Here is a 10,682-nt window from a genome sequence, read left to right on the forward strand (position 1 = left end):
CGGGCGCTGACCCAGGCCTGCTCCCGGAGCCGGTCATCCACGTGCAGCCGCCGTCCCCACTCCCATCCAGCGTGGACTCCAGCTCCAGCCCCGAGGAAATGCCCTTCCAGCCGACCGCCTCCAAGCAGTACACGTTCAGGGTGAGGGAGGATGCTGAGGGGCCCGGGGCGTCGGGAGAAGAAGTGTGCGCACCTCATCCGCCGGAAGGCAGCCAGGTGGGTCGCCCCGGGGGCCCGGACCCAGCCTCCGACGGCCTGGACAGAGATGCTGACCAGCCCCAACTCTGCGCGGGCCTCGGGTGTGAAGCGGGGAGCACAGGCAGCTGGGCCTCGCCCAGCCCCTCAGGTCCCTGTGGCGCCCCCCATGCTGAGGTCCAGGAGGAGCTGGCTGGCGGGGAGGAGCCATCGGCCCCGCAGCCCCTGGAGAAGAAGGACTCGGAGGGAGAGGCGTGCCCAGGAGCTGTGCTCCCCAGCGAAGGCTCTTCACCTCCGCCCCCAGGGCCTGATGGTCCAGCATCTGAAGGAAGAGCGTCAGATGAAGACCTCGTCTCTGCACCTCCCACCACGGAAACGGGGGCCGCAGGACCCGGCCACGCCCCCAGGAGGCTCCCCAGGGCCTGCCCCATGCTCGCCGCCACCACCACTCACACAGACACACTGTCCACGGACGGCCCAGGCTCCGACCGAGCCGGGACCGAGGACGTCTGTGACCTTCACATCACAAGCCCGTATGAAAACGTTCCTCCCCAGTCTTTTTTCTCCAGCGAAGAGAGCAAAACCCAGACAGAGGCGAGATACGTGAGCTTTCACTCGGCAGAAGCGTGTTCTGTGACCATCACGTCTTCTGCGGAAGGTGTGGCGGGGGCCCGCTCCTCCTGTGCCACCGTTTCAAGCAGAGAGTGCACTTTTGAGGGCCAGAGCATGAAATCCACGCAAGAAAGCACCTTGTGGGAGATGCAGGTGGATGGCGCCCCTGCGTCCGTCGGGCCCCCGCAGCCCTGCGCCTCTGCGGTCCCCGGCGAACAGGTGAGCACAGTAGTCATCACCACCAGCCACGTGGACTCGGATTCCTGGAGCGAGATCCGCGAGGATGACGAAGCCTTTGAGGCCCGCGTGAAGGAGGAGGAGCAGAAGGTGTTCGGTCTGATGGCAGACAGGCAGTCCCAGGGCACCACCCCAGACACCACGCCGGCCCGGACCCCCACCGAAGAGGGGACCCCAACCGGTGACCAGAACCCGTTCCTGTTTCAGGAGGGCAAGTTGTTCGAGATGACCCGGAGCGGCGCCATCGACATGACCAAGAGGTCCTATGCCGATGACGGTTTTCACTTTTTCCAAATTGGGCCGGACTCCCAGGAGGAGACCGTCTCTGAGGACATGGTAGGAGGCGGGGCTGCCGCCGAGCCCTCAGGGCTGGAGACACCAGCTCGGTCACTGGCACTTTCAGAATCAAAAGACACAGACCTGGCTGACTTGCTTCCCTCTGACCTGAGTGAGGAGGGAGAGGGAACCCCGGCTTCCGATAGTCACTTTTGCTCCCCGACAGGGATCCTAGCCCCCCTGGACACGTCGGTTGCCTCTGTGGGCGCCGAGGACCTGCCCTCCATGCCCGGGGGCGCCACACCTCCTCTGCCCGCTGTCCAGGTCCCGATGGACGTCTCCACAGTCACTGGGTCCGGAGTCTCAGGACAGGACGGTGGCTCTCCTGACTCCTCCCCGGAGGAGCAGAAGTCAGTCATTGAGATCCCCACGGCAGCCACAGAGAGCGCGCCTCCTTCGGAGAGCCAGTCCCAGGCCCTGGTCCGGCCCGGGCCCCCTGCCGCCCCCGCCCCGGCCCCTGCAGAGGAGAGCCTGCTGCCCAGCCCAGGCGAGGACAGGAGCGAGCAGGAGACAAAGCCCAGGTCTAAAATCCCAGTGAAGGCGCCCCCCCACGCAGCGGGGCCGCAGCCTTCGCCTCTGCACTCCTCCCTGCAGAAGACGGGGCCTCCTCAGGGACAGGACGTGCCAGGCAGGGCCGCAGGTGACAGGGGCACCTCTGACTCAGAGGCCAGGCCTTGGGACTCAAAGACCAGAAGTCCAGCGAAAGCTCCAAGCTGTGCTGAGGCCGAAGCAGAGAGCGGGGAGTGGGCGGAGGAGCTCACGCTCGAGTCGGAGGCCGCAGCCTCGAGACCCAAGGTGTTTGCCTCCCGCCTGCCGGTGAAGAGCAGAGGCGCCCCATCTTCCTGCAGGGGGGCCCCAAGCCCCACCCGGGAGAGCAGGGAGCACTTCCTTGACCTTTACAGGGACTCCATAGAGTTCTTCGAGGAGATTAGCGAGGAGGCGTCCAAGCTAGTGGACAGGCTCAGCCAGGCAGAGAGGGAGCAGGAGGCAGTCTCGGATGACGAGAGCAGTAGCGCCCTGGAAGCCTCGGTGATCGAGAGCCTGCCACCTGCCGCGCCCGAGCGCGCGGGCCCTGAGGACATCTTTGACGCCAGGCCCATCTGGGATGAGCCCATTGAGACTCTGATTGAGCGCATCCCCGATGAGAGTGGCCATGACCCCACGGAAGGTATTGCCCCCCGGGCTCCCTGGGCCCCGCATGTCACGAGCCCTGTCGCTGTGCCGTTTGTCTGTTTCCTTTGGTGGTTCGAGTCTCGTTTTCTTTAAGCTTCCGCAGAGGCTCCTGTGTTTGTGTGAGCCCTTCGTGTTGTGTGCTTTCTCTGTACACTCTTGTCTGTGAAAACAATCTCAAGATTGAGCCGTGAGAATGCGTGTGGGAACGTGACCACACCGGCCACGGCCCTGCCTCATCCGGCCGGCCGTCGCATGCGAGCCGCGCCCACAGGGAGTTTTGTTGCTCTGCAGGGCCGGGCCCCGCCTGCAGCCCAGCACGCCTGCTCTTGCACCGAAGTGTGTTGGGTTTGTATTATCTGGATCCGTGGCTTTTCTTCACCTTTCTGTACTTGAAGATAATTGACACATAATTTTTGTCATCATTAGGATGTCCTTTGCTCAAGAAGATTTCACATAGGAAATTCCAGCTTAGTGGATCTGTTTTTGATTCAGAAAGGTTGGATTTCAGATCCCGCTGGTCACGTTTTCACACACCAGCATAAGGTAAACGGTGCTTCTCATTGACGCGGCCCGGTTGGAAGCAGCAGACAACAAAACTCCAGCTGTGCATGACTTAGTGGACTGTGAGGGGCCGATGGCGCTGAGTTATCACCATGGAAACCGCAGATGGCGCTGAGAAGTGGCCCCGGAGCTTCCGGTATCTCTGCAATAAAGACCAGGACTTTTAAATTTGCGTGATAGGGGGTGTCACACACTGTGATCTAAAACACTGCCCATCCATTAGTGGGGTTAAACATGAATGGAACATCAGTTTGTGGGGGTAATAGAAGCGCTTGCTTGTTGGTAAGCAGACAAAAACTTTGCCCAAAAGGCATACATGCAAACACGTCCCTCACTGCCCTCCCCCAGGGTCACCAAGGCCAAGGCAGGTGTGGTCTCGGGCCAGACCAGGCCTCAGTCTCGTGTGACCCTCGGGTGGGAGGGACCTGTGCGGCCCGGAGCAAGGGGAGGCCTGACCCTTCCCTCCGTGTCTGCAGCCCAGCTCCAAGCTCGCGGGCATCTGACAAGGAGGGTGATCGTTTCCTGGTGGGCATTGTTCTCTGGGGCCATCGGGAAGGGGAGTGTGACGCTGGCTAGAAATCACAGCTTCAGAATTAGTGCAGGGACTGGTCTTGATTGGAGAGATGGGAAGCACGTGGTTTCCATGATGTCTCAGACTTCCTCCCATTCCATTCCAGAAGCCAGGCACACACACTCGCGTGATGTAAGGGTGATAGCGCGATGGTGCGACCATCGACTGTTTGGACAAGTGACTTCCTCTCTGGATGGTCAGTGCGGGATCCTCTCCCGGCACAGACAGTCATGGCCATTCTGTTCTTGACCTTGTGCAGATCAGCAGGATGCGCAGGAGCGGATGGAGGAGCGGCTGGCCTACATCGCCGACCACCTGGGCTTCAGCTGGACAGGTAACACGAGCGGCCACTTTCCAACAAAGCCCGCTGGTTGTGAATGACAAGGTGGCCTCAGCCACGGGTCATGAACAATGAGAAAGGTCTCCTTTTCCTTCCCTTGAGGAAGCCCCGAGGGACAGCGAGGAGAATACAGTGCAGGGTAGGAGACCAGGGCTCTGTGGACCGTCCTGGGAACTGGGGCAGGCCTCTCGCCCCCGGGACTCGGGACAGTAGGAGACTATGGGAGAGTCTAAGAATGTGCCCACCCCACAGCACTCCTCTGGGGCTGTGGGTGCTGAACTTCGGGGAGAGGGCTGATTTTCAAAACCGTTGCCGGAGGTCGCTCTAGTGTTTCATGTGAGACTGACCAGGGCTCCTTGTTTTGGACGCTGTGTCTCGGTCTCTGTGGAGAGTGGTGCTGACGGTGGCTCTGGGCGAATGCTGAGTGCATGTGGCTGTGGGAGACGGGGACGCTTGAGAGTAGGAACTATAATACATGTTCAGTGACTCACTGAGGAGAAGTGGATCCTGAGATCAGTATGGTTTATAAATCACGGCTCCCTCTCACCTCGCCCGGGCTGGCCAGTTACAGCCTCTGGCTTTCTTTTATTTCTTTCCCTTTTTTTGGTCTGACTTCCTCTTGTATCACTTGTGATTACCTGATTGAAACAAATGGTGTAAAATTAATGTTTGTCGTCGTTAAGTTTCTTAAAGATTTGTTGATGAATAGGAGACCAAAATGCCCATAGCAAAGATAATAACATGCAATAAGTGACTAGAAGCAGGAAGAATAGCCATTTTCTTTAAAAACTGATCAGATTTATTTAATTGAGGAATTCAGAGGAAGGAAGGACAGCAAATATCCCTGGTTGACTTATTGAATAGGTAACATTCAGAATTACTTTATTTCGTTTTTTTCTTTCTTCCTCCTCCCTCCTCCTCCTCCCCCTTCCTCCTCCTCCTTCTTCTTCTGTTGTTGTTGTTAATCCTCACCAGAGGATATTTTTCCATTGATTTTGGAGAGGGAGGGAGGGAGCGGGATGGGGGGGGAGAGAGAGAGAGAGGGAAACATTAATGTGAAAGAGACATGGTTGCTTGCCTCCCGCAAGCGGCCGAACTGGGACCAGGGGTTGGACCTGCACAACCCAGGTAGGTGCCCTTGAGCAGGAATCGAATCTGTGACCCTTTGGTCCATGGGCCGACACTCCAACCACTGAAAAACACCAGCCAGGGCTATTTTGTTTCTTAGATTCATATGTACATACATATTAAATGTAATATCATTAGACATATTGAAAAGTAAGACCCTACAACCATACACAGTGGTATGAAAATGAAAAGTAAAAAAGTCTCTTGCCTACATCTGGTCCTCTGACCTCATGCCCCAAAGGTGACTGCTGGGACGTCCATGCATTCAGAAAACATGCAGTGCTCACATGCATGCCTCTTATTTAAAAAGAAGCAAATTTACTTAAATCTCATAAATAGTCCATCACCAGAGACGCATCCAGCTCGTCCTTTTAAATGACCATTGAATTCTGTGGAGGTGCTGTACCTGCCAGTGGTCTTCACTGCTGGGCATGTGGTTGTGTCCTGCTAATGTGATCAGTACGCGTGCACTGGGATATTTCTATGAGCAAAGCTGGAGGGCACGTGCTAGGAGCGGAATTGTTGGGTAAAAGGGTGCGTGTGTGTGTGTGTGTGTGTTATACTTCCACTGATTTCAGAGAGGAAGGGAGAGAGAGAAATGTCAATGATGAGAGAGAATCATTGACCGGCTGCCTTCTGCACGCCCCCGTCCACCCCCCCCCCCCAACTGGGGATCCAGCCTGCAACCCAAGCATGTGCCCTGACCAGGAATTAAACCGTGATCTGGTTCATAGGCCAATGCCCCATCACTGACCCACGCCAGCTGGGCTACATTTTTTTTTAATATATTTTATTGATTTTTTACAGAGAGGAAGGGAGAGAGATAGAGAGTTAGAAACATCGATGAGAGAGAAACATCGATCAGCTGCCTCCTGCACATCCCCCACTGGGGATGTGCCCGCAACCCAGGTACATGCCCTTGACCGGAATCAAACCTGGGACCCTTCAGTCCGCAGGCCGACGCTCTATCCACCGAGCCAAACCGGCTTCGGCTGGGCTACATTTTTAATTCTGAAAGGTATTGGCACATTGCCCTTCCAGGCAGACCTCTCATTGCACACGCACACCCACAGAGCACAGGCATCCACGCAGCATGTCCGTGTTGACAAGGACAAGTCTAGGGCAAGTCTTCCTAGGCCAGGGGTGGACAAACTTTTTGACTCGAGGGCCACAATGGGTTCTTAAACTGGACCGGAGGGCCGGAACAAAAGCATGGATGGAGTGTTTGTGTGAACTAATATAAATTCAAAGTAAACATCATTACATAAAAGGGTACGGTCTTTTTTTTTTAGTTTTATTCATTTCAAACGGGCCGGATCCGGCCCGCGGGCCGTAGTTTGCCCACGGCTGTCCTAGACTGTTACTTACATGACATCAAATCAGAGACAGGAATTTATTCAGCCACCGTCATGCAGCCACAACCAGTGTGTGCCAAGTGCAGTGCTGAGCACAGGAATGACGGTGCTGAAGACGTCTGTCCCGAAGGAGGACAAGGGCGAGGAGCGGCCCACGTCTCCTTTGCAGTGGTTTGTTTCCCATAATGTTGGTTAAGAGTAGGAGTCGGCACTAATGGTCTCATCTGCGTTTTGGAATTAAATGGGACCACATAACACGTATTTTATCACCAGAGCCTCCAGCCTACTCTTTCCACCAGGACAGTGAACAATTCTGGATGCACCTTTAAGGGAAGTCTAGAACTAGCATCAGAAGAGCAAAGGTGTGTGCGCCTCGTGCTCCTGCGTGGGGACCGTGGTCCCGTCACGTGCAGCACGGAGAGCCCCTGCCCAGAACCCGGCGGGCGTGGGGGCGCCAGCTCCGAGGCTCCCGCTCACAGGCGGCGGCTTCTCTTCCAGAACTGGCCAGAGAGCTGGACTTCTCCGAGGAGCAGATCCACCAGATCCGGGTGGAGAACCCCAACTCCCTGCAGGACCAGAGCCACGCGCTGCTCAAGTACTGGCTGGAGCGGGACGGGAAGCTCGCCACCGGTAGGCGGCTCGGGCAGGACGGGCGGGGGGAGCAGGTGGCGTCCCACACGTGCCTTCCTGCCCTTCCATCGGGTCACATGACAGGTGCCGAGCACGGCTGCCACCACAAGAACATGCACAGCGTCTCTAAAACCTCTTGTCCTGAGACCCCTGCGTTGGGTTCCTGTGGCCAGTGTCACTGGGGGGAGGGCGGCAGCCCAGGCTGCTAGCAGGGACGTTACTTGTTAAAATAGACTTTATTGATTGCAGAGAGGAAGGCGATGGAGAGAGAGAGAAACATCAGCCATGAGAGAGAATCATTGATCGGCTGCCTCCTGCACGCCCCACACTGGGGATCGAGCCCACAACCCAGGCCTGTGCCCTGACCGGGAATCGTACCCTGACCTCCTGGTTCATAGGTCGACACTCAACCACTGAGCCACAGCAGCCAGGCAGGAATGTTATTAAAGTCCTACGTTTTCTAAACATTGATGGTAGACACAGTTGTGTTAATTCTCGTGTTTTATTGGCAGTGACTGTACCTCCTGCTCCTCCTGCCTGTACCGCTAAATAACTTACGTTGGGGGGAGCAGGTACTCTCCCAGTGCTGTGTGTGACCTTCTGACCTTGGCGATCACGTACACTTCCCACCCTTGCTTGTCCCAGAGGCCGCTTCCCTGAGCGTCTCCACAGCTCCAGCCAGAGTCCCAATATTCCCCTCTGTCTCCGTACCTCCCCTCACCATCTGGGGGCCTTTGCAGGATTTCACCAATAAGAAGAGAGGGAACCGTGAGACTTGACCTTCACAGAGTCAGCAAGCACTTTTCCTGTGATGAGCATATCCCGTGCCACAGGGGGCTGTGCTCCTGCTGAACAAGTCTTTGGCTTTTGTCTTCAGTTCAGAACTGACGGGGGTCCTGTCCGTTACCTGGCAGTTCTACTGCGAGGCTGTACCCAGGCCGGTTCACACTTTTCCTGCTTATCTGCTGTTTGTCTTTTTGCTTCTTTTTACAAATAACTTTATTTGGGCTTGTTGTTTCCTGTACAAATACCAACATTTTAGTAAGGCAGCTAAAGGAAGGTGGTTTTCAAAAGAGCACGCCCCCATGCAATCCATGCTTTCCTTTCACATCCCAGACACCAGCCTCATCGAATGCCTCACCAAGATCAACCGCATGGACATTGTGCATCTCCTGGAGACCAGCACGGAGCCGCTCCTGGAGCGCGCCAGCCACAGCTACGCCGAGATGGAGCAGACCATCACGCTGGACCACAGCGAAGGTCGGGCAGTGTGCCTGCGCGTGTGTGTGCATGCGTGTGCCTGTGTGTGCGTCTGTGGCTAATTCAAGCAGCTGGGCCCGCCTCCCTTGCCTAGAGGGGGGTCGCCGTGGCTGCTCACACGTTCTCCTTGCTGCCCTGGGGCTTCTCTGCCATTGAGAGGTGCCCCACGCCGCTCACTCCTTGTTCATTCATCAGAGGCTCAGCTTGGCTGGAAGGCAGCACCAAAAACTGTGGCTTAAAGCAGAGGTTTCTCTCTGTCGTGGAGACAGGAAGTCTGGGGATGCCTCCTCCCGCTGCGCCTTCGCCCTTCCCAGACAGGAACCCCCACAGGTTCACCTCAGCACCCTCCCTCCCAACGGCCACCTGCTGGCCACCACCTCGGGACTGGTTTCAACATGGCTTTGAAGGGGACAGACCTTCTGTCTACCCGGCCACGGACTGGGATGACCCACCAGTGCTTCCCCTCAGCTCCACGTCTGTGCTGTGCCCACGAGACTGTGCCTGTCTCCGTGGCCCCACGACTCCCCTCTCCCAGGAAGCACGGCCCTGACTTCACCTCCTGCTCCAGACCAGCCGTGATTCAGACCCACTAGGACCTCTGGCATCAAAGTTCCTAGTTCATTCCATCGCCAGGCAGCTCACTCTGCCTCCCTCTCCTCTCTGCCCCCCTCTCCTCTCTTCTCAGTCTCACAGCTCTTCTCCTTCACGCTGCCAGCGTGGCTCACTACTTAATTCTGAGCTGAGGATCAGGCTTCATGTTTCTTAGAAAAAGTAGGAACAATCAGCCCGGCCGACATGGCTCAGTGGTTGAGTGTTGAACTTTAAACCAGGAAGTCACAGTTCAATTCCCAGTCAGGGCACAGGCCCAGGTTGTGGGCTCAGTCCCCAGTAGGGGGCGTGCAGGAGGCAGCCGATCAGTGAGCCTCTGTCATCATTGATGTTTCTGTCTCTCTTCTTCTCCCTTCCTCTCTGAAATCAATAAAAGTAAATTTGTAAGGAATAGGAACAATCACAAGCAGACACTCACATTCAGGCACCCCATCTCCTGCCTGCAGGCCGCCCACTCTCAGTTTGGCTAAGACCCTGGTCTTTTGTCCAGTTAAGAGCGTCACCCCTACAGCTGCCCTGGCTCCCAGCCGGACCGTGCTCACCGCACTGTGCCCGCGCGATGGCTGTTTCTTACAGGTGATCTCTTCAAAAGCGCGGACACCCTGAATCTGCTCCCCGCCTGTCCCCCCAAGTCAGCTCTCCGGGCACCTCCAAACAGAGGTGGCCGCCGCGTGGCCAGGGCCTCATGCTGCGCGGTGAATCCTCCCGTGGCTCCCATGCTCTTCTTGCTTCGCCTTTAGTCACGTCTGATGCACAGAACCAGCCCCTTCCTTCTAGAACGTTCTTCACCCGCCCCTGCTCTGCTCCTCTCTCTCTGCCTTTCCCCCGGCTTCCTGCTCTGTCCTTCGGCAGCGCTCAAGTTGCATGGGTTTCAGTGACGGCAAACGTGCCCCCCGGTTCAGGCCGCCCTCTGTCCCCGCGTGGGCAGTCCTCCCATCTCAGCCCCGTGGGTCTGCAGAGACGCTCCCAGGCGCCCTCCGGGCCTCCCCACTGCCTGCCCTCCGAGTCCCATGAGGAAGGGCTTCCCGGCTCCTCCCGGCTGTCAGGTGTCAGTGAGTAAATGGGTGGGGCCGTCACGCCTCCACCTCCGCCTCAGCCTCCCAGAGCCCTCACAGCGGCCGGGGTGTCCGGCCTCAGGCAGGGGCCCCCAGAGCACCCACAGCCCCAACTGGCCTGCTCACCTGCAGAGCGTTCAGCTGCTGCTGCTCACGCCTCACTTCTGCACATCCCCTCAGCAGCTCCTCGTTCCCGCCCTCCGTCTCTGCTCCTGTGGCCCAGCCTCTGCGTGGCCGTGGGTTCCTCTTTGCCCGACCCCACAGGACCTGCACGTCAAAGGCAGGCAGAATCTGGGTCAGCTTTGGCGCTATGGACCCCCTCCCCCCCAGGACGGGCACGTGGAGTCACTCAGGAGCTCAGGAAGGTGTCCAACGTGGCCGGGCGTCAAGCCGCTCCTGACCCGCTGTCCTCCGCAGGGTTCTCAGTGCTGCAAGACGAGCTGCCCGCGCGGCACCCGCAGGCCCACGAGCACGCAGCGTCCAGAGCAGGCGAGGCCTGTGGTCACCCCCCTATCGTTTCTGATGAAGACCTCTCCATCGGCTACTCCACGGTCCAGGATGGCACCTCCAGGACGGACGGGGACAGCCCCGCTGGGGAGCGCCTCCCCCAGGAGCGGGTGC

The 10,682-nt window shown here is 57.7% G+C and overlaps 1 protein-coding gene across 1 annotated transcript in view; it reads left to right on the plus strand.

The window, feature by feature from the left end:
* Positions 1–10,682, plus strand: part of ANK2 (ankyrin 2, neuronal) — a 114,944-nt gene that overhangs the window by 87,417 nt on the left and 16,845 nt on the right. Inside the window, exons 36-40 of the mRNA XM_014550536.1 lie at positions 2–2,547; positions 3,944–4,018; positions 7,006–7,137; positions 8,254–8,397; positions 10,479–10,678. Coding sequence (XP_014406022.1) covers positions 2–2,547; positions 3,944–4,018; positions 7,006–7,137; positions 8,254–8,397; positions 10,479–10,678 — 3,097 coding nt within the window. The remainder of the gene's footprint in view (position 1; positions 2,548–3,943; positions 4,019–7,005; positions 7,138–8,253; positions 8,398–10,478; positions 10,679–10,682) is intronic.

Source organism: Myotis brandtii, unplaced genomic scaffold (assembly GCF_000412655.1).
Source record: "Myotis brandtii unplaced genomic scaffold, ASM41265v1 scaffold603, whole genome shotgun sequence".
NCBI classification, from domain to species: Eukaryota; Metazoa; Chordata; class Mammalia; order Chiroptera; family Vespertilionidae; genus Myotis; species Myotis brandtii.